The 14,993-nt window shown below is 37.0% G+C and overlaps 1 protein-coding gene across 3 annotated transcripts in view; it reads right to left on the bottom strand.

The window, feature by feature from the left end:
* Positions 1 to 14,993, bottom strand: part of GNAS (GNAS complex locus) — a 150,312-nt gene that overhangs the window by 52,036 nt on the left and 83,283 nt on the right. For all 3 annotated transcript variants that reach the window (XM_068700071.1, XM_068700072.1, XM_068700073.1), the window contains exons 3-4: positions 8,447 to 8,501; positions 8,241 to 8,360 (exon numbers count right to left, since the gene is read on the bottom strand). In XM_068700071.1, coding sequence (XP_068556172.1) covers positions 8,241 to 8,360; positions 8,447 to 8,501 — 175 coding nt within the window. The remainder of the gene's footprint in view (positions 1 to 8,240; positions 8,361 to 8,446; positions 8,502 to 14,993) is intronic.

Raw genomic sequence — 14,993 nt, 5'->3', positions numbered from 1 at the left:
TTTTTAAAGATAAGGTCTAGTCATCAAATAACTCGGATATTAGTCTAAACTTATAGTCAATATATTTTCATTTAAATTACTCATGAAGAAAAGCTTCGTGTCAACATAATAGTTCTTCATATGAGGCAATGGGCTAACTGTTCATAGCTAGTTCTCACAACTACAACCTACCGCACTGCATACTGAAGTTGAAGAAATGCTTATATTTAAGAATTACTGAGTGTCTACTTCCAATAAACAGGTTGTTCCAATACACAGCAATGTCAGAATTTGCTAGATGTTGCTGTTCTTTTGTAAGAAAGAACATTCATATCAAGCATCCATGTGGACAAAATCAGAGATTTCAGGAGATTCATTTGCAAATAATTCCTACTTACACATGCTTTAAACGTGAGAAACAGAAATGAATTCAAGTGGCTGTCTAAAAAAAAAAAAAAAACAAAAACAAAACCTCAATAGAACTCCTTAATTAATTTGTGTAAGAATTTATTTCTGCTGTTAGGGGATAGGAAAACCAGCTTTAAGTCTTGTTCAGCTCTGATCAGGTAAACTCAACTGGATTACCCAGAAGTCCATTTAGAAGGAGCTGTTCTGTGTAGATAAGATAATGGAGATTTAAAAAAAGAATATGTAAAGATTACTTCTGAGGAACTACTAACATAGCACTCTGCTGACAGTCTGTAACACTCCCTATTCCTTTTTATAAGCAAGGTTAACATTCTTCAGTTATGCTTTGCATATCTGTATTTTCTACCAGTTCAGTGCTTCAAGATTCTTAAATACATCTCTGAGGTCCATCTTGTATCACTATTTTACAAAAGACAAGACATACAGGGCATAAAAAAAAAAGACATACAGGACAGTGAGGTGACTCGCTTAAAATAATAAAGCAAGTCTGGACAAGAATGAGTAAGAGTCCCAAATTTTCTGATAGCTATCCAAATTCCATACAATATTATGCAGACACCCAAGAAAACAGGCTCTGTCTCCTCACCTTCCAAGCTTCCCAGGGGGTACTCCCACCAGAGAAAATGTTTTGCCTTCTTCCACACCCCAAAATCTGGGGCATTTACTATGGCCTCCTGGGAACATCCCCCATTAAGGTGAATGTTTGGCATTACGTTATAAAGCCTGTGATGCTGTCAAACCAGAAAAGCTCACTTCTCCTTCCATGATGTATTTAGACAGGAAATAATAATATATCTACCATTAAAGAGATCAGGGTGATTATCTACAGGGACAGATAATTTTGTACTGTTGCCTACATGATTAAGGAACACTTTTGGCAGCAAATAGATCCCAGTGCACATCTTACTGAGACTGCATTATCTTGTATTTTTCTTGAAGATTTTGGTGTTAAAACCCTCCTAAGGCTCCCACCTTTGTCTCTGCCCCTGCTACACGTTAACGTACTACACAATTTGTACCAAGCGGTCGATGGGCCATGGTGTAAAGCAGCCCTCCAAACGGATTCCCGTTAAAAATAACCTCCCTGAAATAGAGGAGAGAAGGAGTAGGGGTTACTGGGGTTATTTTTAACCTCAACCGGTTCAATGGTCTGATTTACTCTGGGGACACGATGGAGGTTTTTTTGGCACAACTGCGAGTGGCACATGATGGTGTGGCGGGAGAGGGAAAGGGATGGCTGTGGGCAGCCGGGATGTTAGGCTGGCTTTGAGGCCGAAGCCAGCGTGTGGTAACACTGGGCCTCAAAGACACCACTCAGAAACCATAATAAAACTATTCAGCAGCACTGGCAGTGGGAGATCCAAAATAACTACAATGGAGCAGTGTAATAAAAAATAAACAGGGACCAAAAAACCTGCAGACAATTTCACCAACAGCCTAAAAACTACCCCATCTCTTCTAAAGATACATTTTCCAGGATACGCCGGAGTGGTTCCGCAGTTATTTCAGATTCCAATAGCAAACATTGTGATTCTTGCTGAATGTCATCTTTCTGAAGCGATCACAGTATTTTCAGGAGATATATCTCCCACAGCTGAGTCCAGATCAATTAAAAATAGGCAGCTGTAAACACTGCTCTGCTATTTTGAATATTTTATTAAGGGACTATGACCCAAAATAAATAGGTTTTATTTGGCAGCTTGATTCAAATGGGTTGAGCATGGAAAGAAAAATGGGCATAGAACGAGAGCATTTCCTTTCCTCTCCTAAAAGTAAGAGCAAAAAGAAAGGGATGAGTAAAAAGGCCACTATTGCAGTTGGTACTAGGGATGGAGAAAATATCCTAACCACTGTCTGGTATGCAGAACGGGAATAAAAATACCACCTCCATAAGCCAGCCCACCCAACATCACCCTATACTTGAAACAGATATACAGCTAGTATCAAAAATACTTCTGAGGTTCATTTTTGACATTGAAAATATACAAATATAATTGTATTTTACCTGAAGTGAGCTAAATGTATCGAGGTACAACAGTGATAGGAAAACCATTTGGAAGCCTCAACTATGAGCATCATTTGTTTTTATTTTCTATTTCAACTAATGGAACAGCTGTAAAAACAGCCTGAAATTTGGATTTGCTTGGTCTTTGTTCTTAAACACCGTATAATTGAAATACTTGTAAAGCAAGTATTATTCTGGTCTCACAGAAAATTAAAGACCAAAATTAAATCCTACAAAATTTACGATAACTTAAAAAGCAATTCTAGCACAAACTCAGGCAAGATTTCAAATTTATTGCTCAAGCAAACCAAGTTTTCTACTTGTTTCATTATAGAGTCTCAATGATAAGCAAAGTTCATTCCATAAGTCCTAAACCATCTGTGATTTTGTTCTTTAAAGTATTTTTTACCATGGTATAATATTAAAATACAAGCCCAGTAGCAGTAATTACATGTGGGCCTTCAGATTTGTTCCATACATTTTCACAGCCTCACTTCTAAGGGTGTAGTACACAAAGTTTTTGTTTTGTTTTTTCCTTTAACTTCCTTTTTCCTTGCTTAAGCTAATTGTGCTGGCCAGTGACAACTTAGTCACATGATAAAAACTCGAGTGAAGACAATGATGTTGGTCCTCCTTGAAAAGATAATCTTTCATTAAAAAAAAAAAAACAGGCACTGCAGCATTTTAGCCAAAAAGAGCTTTCAGTACTTCTCCACAGAAAGCACAAGCCCTCTGTTTTCAGTGCTCATTCAAACTAGCAGGGCTAGACTTCCTTGGCAAGGCTCAGCCATTTAACGTCCTGTCATTTTAGCAAGGATGTGTTTCCCAATGATGCAAATATTATACTACATACAATATTTATCAGTGCTATTCATCTTAACAAAAGATTAAATGGACTTGATTAGACTTCTGTTGTTTCCCTTCTGCTCTGCCTTAAGAAAAGTCTATGCAATAAGCCTAGTAACAAGAAGGATAGATTTATAGATTTTACCCTCCCCCCAAATCATTTTGCTGAAATAAATCAGAACAGTACGTTACCCATGGATACATTACGTTCTCAATCTATTTTTGAAGTCCACAATGAGCTAAGGTAGAAAATACTTCACATAAAGACATGAGTTTAGTATTCAGTTGTGTTGCCTAGAATACTACTAATTAGCGCTCTCTGGGCATTTGAAACACACTTATGTTCCTAGCCTTAGAAATACTGTAACCTTTAGATGATTTGTAGGGCACAGTTCAGAAACAGTTTTCACCAGGTATCTATGATTACAAAATCTTAGACTTATACAATCCAGAGAACATTACAGTGCCTTCAAGGCCTCAAGGTAGGCACGTATGTAGGACAAGAACACAGGTTGTTTAGAGGAACTTTTAACAGGATAGAAACCCCATGACATTTCTAATCGGCTGGCATCTATAACACTTTTACTTCTTTGAATTTATATATCCTAAAAGGATTTTATATGCTCATTGTTCAAATCTAGAATTTGCAGACATGGACCGAAGGCATCTTGTTTTTCATGAGATTTTTCTACGGCTATTGCATAGAAGCCTTGCAATTTCTTACACTAGAGTTTTGCTAGTTTTATTTGAGTAAAAATGGCTCTCCAACTTTCATTGGATCAGTCATAGTTTTGAGGAATTATTTTTTTTTTTGTGCAATTCACATTTTAGAAACTGTTAAAAACAGGGCAGGACAGGACAAATCAGACTATCAGCTGCAAGAGTTCTTGGACCATCAGCTTCTAGGCTTTTGCCAGTAGTATATACAGCATGGCGAAACAGCACAGAAGGTATACAAAAGGAACTACACATTTGATTTATTAAATATTGCAGTAGTTTAAATCACCAGCACGATTATGTGGACAGAATTCCTTTCAGTAAGTACTACTCTTTTCCTTTCCCCATATGCTACTATTTGTATTCAAGAAATCTAATTGCTTAATACCAAGTGGGATGAATTAATGTCTCCAACATACTAATTTTTCAGCTTTAAAGGGAATGTTTAGCCTACCATTGCACTGCACCAACATTATTTTTAACTTGAGTTGTTTTTTTAATTCAATGCTGTATGCTCTACACAAATGACACACATTTCCTATAAGTCAGAAACTGCAAACCAAACAGATGGAGACACAGATGAAAAGAATTAGAATATCAGACTCCAAAAGTTGCTCTTTAAATCCTAGAGTCAGACCTCTATACTATTACCACACTGTAAGGTTCCTACATTTCTTTAAACTTCTTTCTGCTTTTCACATCACACTGAATCTTGCTACTGGGAAACTTCAATTCTAGCCCCACCTGTACAACAGGTGATTATAAACAGATTTACATGTCTACTTTAAAATTCTTCATTTAATACTGCCCCATGTGTGAGAAGGATGAGGCCTCATGTTCTAAAAACTGTCTTTAGCTGGAGAAAAATTGCAGGATACTAGTGCTAAACATTGATTCTGATTCAGTGCACTGCTTGCTGGAGAGCTTGCTAAATTAATGTTTAAGAAAAACATGAATGGGTATTTAAAGGGAATCAAAAAGGCCTTCTGTCTTAAAAGAGTATTGCAGTAGGTACTCATAGCCCTCAAAACAACACCTCCTTTGTACATGAGTGTTCTTTCTCCCCATCTTCATATTCTTCCTACAGCAGAGAAGATGAGTGTCAAATATTGTACTGAGGAAAGTATGGCTTTGTAACAGCTGAAATGTGATTCCCCATGAAGAAAACGGAAGAGAGAGAAACTAAATTCTACAACTCAAAACATATATCATAACACACTCCACTGCTAAACACTGCTAAAAAATCCCCCTCCCATTTGCATTAGCTCTCTATATAGCAAAGGTTTTAGCTGCCAGTTTATAAAATTGTCTCACCGGAGTACTGGAAGAGAAGATAATCAAGACTTCCTTAGATATAATGAGGCTATTTCCACTTACAGAAAACTATATTTTCTTCAAAGTACTTTTAATTAATCTATAGCAATTATTCTACAGAGGTACCCAAGGATCATATATTTCTGATACTATTCACTGAGAGTTGGCATCGAGGGACATTCTAAATCTTAACGTGATTTAAAATACATAATTAAAATGAAGGTTCACTTTTTCATGTACCAAAGGACAAATCCAGGAATCAGAAACACAGAGGAGCTTATATAATCATCAAGGACAGAGGGAGCCAATGGTACTCCTTCAAAAATCGATCACTAGCATTTAGAACCCCAACCATACGAACATTTACAGATGAAATACTTGAGTATATCGATGAAACTACCCATTAAGCAAAGTTAAGCATGTGCGTGAACCTCTGTAGACTCAGGGCTTAAAAATTTAACACAATGCTTTGCTCGGGAAAAGAAAAAACTAGTTTTATTGGAGCACAGTTATTCTTCTAGTTGCACATCTTTCACAGTTATTCTTTCAAGTTGCATTTCCAAAGACTCCTCTCTGGTCTTGAAATTATTTACAGACCTGGTAAGTACACCTCTATTACTTTAGACACCAACAACACAGCACATAAAACCACCAGATATTATCTAGTCACAGAAGCTGATCACTTACATGATCCTCAGTCCACTTTCTGGTCTCTCCTATCCAACGACCTCAGAACGCATTGCAAATGTAAAAGAACAGACAAGTGCAATAGTACGGGGGGTTGATCATTGCTGTCCCTACTACTAATTAGTGTAAAATAGCCCATTTCTATAACAAGATATGTCTATAAGCAAGACCCTTGGCATACGTTTTCATACTAGCAAATACCACCTACAAAAAGGACTTCACCTTGATTAGGAAGGGCTCACTACCTTGTTTTACCAGACACGAGTATGGAATATTCAGTTTTAGATTAAAAACAGCTGTCAGAGTAAAAACAGAGCTTCCCTAGCTGTATCTAACAAAAATTCGAAATCTCTCAAAAACTTTTTTAATGCACATTTTTTAAAAGCAGATTTTTCTTCCAGAAAAACATGTATAATAGATTTTCTCTTAATATAAAGAGCTTCAACCAACACTAACTTGAAGATATATTCAAGAAGACGGCATTTCACACTGGAACTAAACAGAAAATCATATCAAAACTTCATTTGTCTTCAGTGCATGTTTAGTATGAATTACCTTAGCACAGACATGCAACACATGCCTGGCTTATTCGCTTACTGCTACACAACTACCTCTTTCAGAGGAAAATTAAAAACAACAAAGCAAAACACCATATTCCAACTCAATGGAAGAAAAAACCTTTCCTGAGACAGAGGAGAGAAAGAGAAACATCAAGTACTTCGGTACATGGTAGGTCACAGGAACTTGTTAGAGCATTGTTACAGATCACAACCTGAACTATCACAAAACAATGGGCAGTACGAGAGTTGCAGGCACCCAGCCAATTCAAGAGGACATGGGGTGGAGTAAGGAGCTGCTGTCTTTTCTCTTGAATATTCTCCTAAAACTATCTTCAAAGCATGAGATTTTGTCCCCCTCCAGAAAAAAACATAAATGAAGGGAATAAATATTATATGAAATAATCAATGAAGAGAATATATATACCACTGAGAACTGTCAAAACTAGTGTCAAGTTAAAATCTCAAAATGTATTGATTTAAGTTTCTTTAACCTAAAATGATAAATACTGCATTCCGCGTGCTTCAGAAGAACCACACCTTCCACTCTCCATAACCTTTCTGTACCTGCTCAACTTTGAAAATTAACAGATTTGAAGATGACAATAACAGTATTGCCAACTAATTGGCAATATAATATATGACTTTTGCATCGTACACAAATACATTTTTTTTCTTTCTAATAATGGCTGACAGAAACTGTTAAGTTCCCAGAAGCAGCAACAGTTGCAAAAGGTAACTCACTGTTTTCACAGACTAGCTTGTTCAATAATGTTTATAAGAGTTACGAAAACCTTGTTGTGCTGCAAAGTATCCCACATTTGATTACTATTTGCACTTCCACTTTTCTTCAAAGCAGGCAGGACTGACCACTGCTAGAAACAACATTCTGGTGTAAATTGATCATGATTCTGAAACATCATAATTCCTCCCTTCAGTCTCTCGAACATTACATAGGAAGTGAACAGAAGCTTTGAAATACTCCTGTAATTGCTGCAAGTATAAAGTACTTCATGGCAATTAATAAAAAATATCTTCTCAGTGTTTATGAGTTCAGTGGTTGCAAAGTGTATTTTCATGGGTTTCTGCTACTTGTCTGGTTGAGATACAGTAGAAATTAATCACAGTGAGCAGACAAGTTATACCACCAAACAAATCATTATACTTTCTGCATTTACTCTGGGGTTGCAGGGATTTTGAATCATTAACTAGGACTGGGGAGGGCTGGGGCAAGGACATAGTATGTGGAACCTTTGCAGAAAGTCTGGCTGATACAGCTGTCAGAGAGCATATCTGAATCAGCAAGAAATCTGTACTATTCTTCCAAAAGAGAGAAGTACAATATCACTAAATGCCAGCTAATTATAAACTAACTGCTGGGCATAACTTCCCTCCTTTTGGGCAGGGCAATTCCCAAGAATATCCAAACATTACTGCCCACAGTTCCCTTCTTTACTGTAACTGATAATTGCAATAGGGCATAAGAAAGGAGAAAGGATCTCTGCGTTCATAAAGGATGAGCCTGAATATTTTAGCCATGTTGCTATACACTTTATTTGATTAGCACTGACCAAAGACAGCTACTGTAGTAATTCCCAAAGACGAGATCTTTTTTTTTTTTTGTAAATATTTACTACAGTGCAGTGAAAAAAAAATAATCATTTGTAAAAAAGCATGACTGCAGCCAATTAGAATTATTTACTTACCGGTGGGAAATCAAAGTCTATCTGGTTAGCTAAATTTAAGATGTAGTCGATTCGAAACTGGTTCTCTGGATTGGCTAGTTCAACTGGAGGTGCCAAATTGCCCATTGCTGTCACTATTGTCTGCAGAGAAAAAAAAAAAGTAAAATTATTGCAGAGTATGTCTACAGAGCTAATCTTGAATAGTTAGTAATAGCTTGAAATATTACCTCTATAGCTTCTTTAATATTGTTCTTAATATCCTGAATTTTCATTTTCTTCTCCCTGTAATAATAATAAAAAAAAACATACTAAATTTATAGGCCATACAAGCACAATATCTGTCTGAAATAGAACATGAAAAGCGTTCTATCAAAGCTATATTGTTAATACTGAATAAACTGCTCTCAGTACTGAACACTTTTGTAGATATACTTGATTAAATATCTCATACCTTTTCTGCTTAAACAGCAAACATCTATTTGTCTCAAAAAGTCAATATTCAATTATGCTTAAATAAAAACTTACTGCAGTCTTTGACTGGAACTGAGGAATTCTACAAAATCAAATTCTGATTTATTTTAATGAAAAATAATAGAAATACCTGAAAGTTATTTAGCAAACATAAATTGGAAACAAGGAAACAAATAGAAAAAAAAAAAAGAGTAAGTTATTAAAAGTAGAAACAAATGAAAGCAGACCAAAGCGCTGTGAGTTACAAAAAAAATTAAAGCATAAAAATGATGTCGTATCAGAAAAAGCTAGAGCAGAGAACTCGACACAGACATTCAAACAGTTTGGATGTAAAATCTGAAATCAATAGTGAAGGGCTAATTCAAATATGTAAAATTAACTACAAGCACTAAAGTAGGCTAGAAAACTATTCTGAATGCTGTATGTGCACAGTATCATACAGGATTAACTGCAGCCAAATTAAAATGTGTAATGGGCTCAAGCAAACTATTGCCTCCAGTCTATCTGTATGGTATTTTATTGCATGGCATTTGCAATTCTGACAATAGTTATTTTCAATGCTCAATAGTGCAATCAAATGAAATGCCTGATCAAACATTTAGTATAACCAAGAATTTGCTTTCTAAAGGTATGACTAGCACTGAGTCTGTAAACTGTAACTTAGTTGTAAAGCACCATGACAAAACTTTTATATTATTAATTTCTTGCTATACACAATATAAAATCACTGCTTTGAGGTAAACCAAGTTAGCCAAGTAATTACTAAAAAAACCCACCCTAAATTGTCTAAGTGACCTTTTAATCTTCATAAAACTGTTTTACAAAACATTTTAATTACCTGAATATTTATACCAACTGTTTCTAATATTTTTCACTTTGAGAACTAACATTTTCCAGAACAGTATTCCCAAAGACCTGAAGCTACCAACACTATGCTTTCTTTTTTATTCTTTACAAGGTAGTGCTCACACTTTCAATTTACAGACTACAGCTTGAAAATTCGCAATTTCATTAGTTAACTAACTCCTCATATTGTACATGCTTTACATTATGTTTCCTCTCTATAAATATTCACAAGCACCAAAACGAAACTGAAAGCACATTCACCAATGAAGAATGCAGAAGAAGAGCAGAAAAAAAAAGTACTGCCTAAACAACAAGGCAGACACGGATATCCAAGAGAGTGGAAATTTTGGTTATCAAATGAAAGATTAACATAACTTTTGTAAAAGACGGGGTCAATGAAAACAACACCGTGCCAGCTGCATGCCACTCTGCCTTTCAGACGCGGGCTTGCAGGATCATACTACACATTCTACCGCTGCGAAAGCACGATTGCAATGCGAGTCCTGTCTTACAGACAGAAAGCAAACAGCAGCATCAAATCATCTCGTTCTGGATGACTTAGCTGTACTAGTGAACATGTATGAATCAGCAGCCAAGCCCTACCGAACAGAAATACGATTATCTTTAAATATCGGCTCCTCGTCACTGACCACAACGTGTATTCTCAAAGCTTTGGGGCAGGGCAAGAAAGGTCAGCGAAGCTTGATGCAGAAAGACAACAAAATCATCAATAGTCGGATGTAAATTCTTGGTTTCACCGGAATTCTTGGTCTACCCTACAGACCACCTTATTCCTCCTATTCTCTATCTGAAGACTACCAGTTTTTTGCTTCGGGGATTTGGCACTGCCGATGGGAACAAGGCAAAGAGCCAGGAGAGGCCAGAAGCAGTGAACAAATGAAAATAAATAAGACAGGAAAAAAGAGGAGAAACTGAGGCTTTTTCACCCTCTTCCTTCCCATCTTCAGTCCTTTCTCCTACCCCAGGACTTACGAAACTCTTCATTTCACAAACCCAGGCTTACAGTGGGTATAGCTTTTGGTTAGTGCACATATGGTTGCAAAAAGCCGATGTTTTTAAAAATGATGTTCCTTTAATTAAAAAAACAAAACCCAAAACAAAACAAAAGCATAAATAACGCTATGAAAGCAGGAAATGTTTATCATTGACACTGTACGCAATTTGTCTGGCTTGATTTTGCCTTCAGTTTTCAGCTGAACATGATGAACACATGCAGAGATTCTGTCCCACTGAGATCAAAAGGACAACTGATATGTCCAAAGTGAAGGAAGATACTAGCATTTTTAAAGGATTAAGGAAAAAACTAATATTCCGATATTTTGCTTTGTTTTGGAACATCAGGAAGGAACACACATATATAAAGTTGTCTCACTTTTATGTCAACTGTAGTTATATTTTTTCCCCCTAGAATTCTCTTGGATAACTTCCTCAAAGCTTTAGCTAAGTGCAAATTCCCATTCTTCCAAGTAATACAAAAAATGCAGTATTTTTATTAAAGTTTTGGTCAAACTTTTATATTTACACCTCTTCACAGAGCCTCGCGCTCACAGCAGCACCGTAAAGTGATGATGAATACAGAGCGTGGTACAGCTCCAGCAATTAACAAGCTGCTTGCTAGCCATCACCATCTTTACACCAAGAATACTCATAGTTCCTATTTCTGGTTTTGTTGCCATGGCCCTATAGCATGCCCAGTAAACAAGGAATCTTATTACACAGCAAGGGATGTATCATGTCATTTTGTGTTTTGTAATGTTTACTAAGCATAAATTTTCCATGACAATGGGATACCTTATTCTGCTGAAACTCAGCATGTCCATCAATCATTCATCTAACAGCCTAGCTACACCTGTGACTTTTCTTAATAATAAAAAAAAAAAAAAGGCTGTATGTGAAGAAGATGTTAACCAGGGACTAATGAAGCTAAGCTAATAAAAGCCAACCACCACCTCTGCTGTCCTTTCACACTAAGGTAGGACCTTAACATTTCCAGAAGGAATTAAACTGGATTTTCCCCAACCACGAAAACCCAACATTCATCTTAGAAACGGATTCTTGCTTTTTCCTTTCTTATTCCCGGGTGCTGGCACACAATGGCGAAAACTAGGAGAGAAAAAAGCTGCTCTCCCCAGTGTGCTTCTCTGGAACAGCCTGAATAGATGCAAAATGCCACCGCGCTATCACGCCTAATGAGCTCCCGATGGCTCTGCAGGCCTGGTCTGTATCTGTAGATGCCACGGGTTAATAAGGTCAGATTTTTAATCTTGTTTAAAACTTTTGCTTAGGTTGCGTAGGGGAGGCCAAACAAAGCATTAAACTCTATTAGTTGAGGATTATAAGAAAAATCTCAAATCCTGCTGTTTTCAATATTTAAATGGGCCAAAGGAAAGCTGCACATAGCTTTCAGGAAAACTAATAAAGTCTATTTTAGGCACTATAAAAAAAAGATGACATTTTAATACAAGTAACATGAAATTAGAATGACATAAAAGGTCAGGAAAATCAAATATTCCTTGAAAACAAACCTAATCAGTGTTTAGTGAAGAACAATTCCACCTGTGGCTGAGCTTTACTATTTAAATGACAGCATTTTTAGTCAGACCATCAGATCTCATGCAATGAAAACATTACCAAACAGGTTATCAGAAAGCAAACTAAATTAATTTTAATGTTCCTGTCTGATTTACCTTCAGATAATAACAACTGCCCTTATTTAGAGAACTTAGAAAAAATATTTAAAGATTTTAAAAGTACTTGCCAGGAAACCAAGAATTCACCTCATGGGTAGAAAAGGAAACAAAATAACAATAAGGTGAAATGAATGGTTGAAGCAAAAACATGCCTTTTTTTTTTTCTTAAAGACAAAATTAATCACAGATCTTCTGATCCCATTATGTCATTTATCTAAATTCCTGAAAGAGAAGAACTTTGCATGTCTTCATTGCTACTGACAGGTTAAGAAGCTGTACACACACCTTGCTGCAAACTTCTACTGCACAGAGTTCTGACAAGATGGAAAACAAAAATATAAAGAATTACCTAACTTAAATCAGAATGTAGTAGGGTGTTTTGTTTTGTTTTGTTTTTTTCCACCAGCAAAAGAAATAGTTATAAACAAAAATGAGGGGATACATTTCTTCAAACCCCACAAACTTACAGTAAGGTAGCTGGAAAAAAAATCCAAAGCCTGTAGGACAACAAAAGTTATTTTTTTCCTTTAGAAGGAAAAATAGAAAAAACATCGTTATCATTTTAAGACACACCAATTACCTACGTTAATGAGAAAATCATCACCTTCCTCCAAAATCCAGGGATTATATAGGAAACTCCACAGTTTAAACACCTGAATATTTTGTGAAGCATGCATTAGGCATAAATAAAGATAAAGACCACTGTGAAGAGGTGAATTTAATGCTGCAGGATACATCATTTGAGTGAAAGCAAAAAGACTTTGATCAGATAATATGCAACAGAAAACGGCTTTTAATGAGGGTAAATTATGATTGCCAATTAATCACACCATGAACAAGGCCTAAAAAAGGAACCTACCCTGCGACACAAGTACTTGAGGCTTTACAATGTGAATACAAAATATTTGAATGCTCTTTGCATACTGACGATATAGATGTTAAATAGTCGTTTTTGAAAAATGTCATTTCTTTCTCAGTTTGTCTTTTAAAACATTGTTTTGTATGTGCAGCCTAAGCATAACAAGTAACACCAAGCAGTGGTTTGCAGTTTGTGTGCCTTCCTCCTGCACGAAGCAGAGCATCCAGCAGCACAGACAGAGCGCACGGGGTGACACGAGGACTCCTGCTTAAAACGACTGGCTTTTTACTGTGTAACAATCCACGTGCTTTAAAAATAGGTATTTATCCACATCTTTGACACAGCTCATGGATTTCATAAACATGACAAAATAATCGTTTACTACACCTTCAAGAGGTCAGCAAAAACGCCTATAGCTCTACCTGGCCAGCTACCTCAGAGAAGCAGAGCAGCGCAGCCGAGATCTGCCGGCACAAGGCCACAAGCCAAGAAATTCAATTAAGACTTTGCTACCAATCCACACTACAAAAATTCTGCGGTTACTTCACAGTTCAACAGTAAGACAAACTTGGTGTAGCAGCCTGGGTTATTTCTAGCAGAACAACATGACAATTACCTCCAAACAGAACAGCTAGAACAGCAAACCGGGCAGAGGCCAAGCTGGGGGCACTTGAAAACAGGGGGAGAGGAGAAAAATCAGGTGCCTAGGGTATCCAGGGTGAAGCTGAAATAATTCATCTTAGACCTATGGCAAAACACCAGTTTACAGACAGAACTACCAAAATGCAAGAACAAAACCCACTGAGTATCTTCTGCAAATCAAATGCATCATGTATATGAGAGCACAGAGACAGCTCAGTAACTCTCTAGTTCTTGCAGATCAAGATTGGAAAGGATGAGCACAAAATGGACCGTGGGGTAGGATGCCACCAGCAGCAGTAGGATGCTACCACTCACCTCCAGCACTATGGAGATGCTTAGTTGGACTGCTCCGAAATCCTGGCTAACAACAGAGCACACCACCAGGCTACCAAAGGTGATTTACAAGCAAACAAGCCAAGAAGACATTAGGATAGCCTGTTTGCTTTCACTGTAAACAGTATCTTTAGGACAAAGGAAAATGCAACAGGTTGAATAATTTGATCAAGATATATTTTGATCTAAAGACACAGTTAGAATTATGTTGCACAGATCTAATTGTGACTTTCACACACACACAATGCAGCATACACAACAGACAACGCATACTGGGCTTCCACAAGTTCTCCTTTAAGTGTTGGGAACAGCACTACAAACCACTTTGCCATTGCTTGTTTTGGTACAATACAGTATTTACTTTCATGAGGCACATGCACATCTTAATATGTGGCCGTTAATAGACGAACATGAAAAATACAAGAGCAAACAGACACCGTCTATTTCTGGAATGACAATCATTCTCTAAGTTACAAAGCAAGAAACACAAATTACTGAAGCATTAATAAAAAACACATCACAGCTGTCACAATAAAAGTTACTGTCAAGAAATAAACTTAAAAAGCAGAAATGTGAAAGCAGAAATTAGGCTGCTTTTGAACATTATTTACGCTGAAGTGGTAGGGTACTAGGGGCGTGACTTGTTTATTTTCTTAGGGAACACTGCCATAACGAAATGCCTACAAAACTCAATAAAGGCATCTCTAAATATAAACCTAACCCCTACTGTTAGATTTGTTTTACTTGTGCTCATTGCACTATCCTAGGCGTAAAGGTTAACAGGTAACTTCACTCTGCCTCCATGGCCATCTAATTAGGCAGCCTGGCTGCGGGCAGGTCTGGCCTCTGAAGCATGTTCAAGGACCCTCCAGGATGGCTGCACGCCAGGTGACAGCTCTGTCCCCAGGGGCC

This window comes from Anas acuta, chromosome 16 (assembly GCF_963932015.1).
Source record: "Anas acuta chromosome 16, bAnaAcu1.1, whole genome shotgun sequence".
NCBI lineage: Eukaryota > Metazoa > Chordata > Aves > Anseriformes > Anatidae > Anas > Anas acuta.
This window is presented reverse-complemented; position numbering and strand designations above follow the sequence as displayed.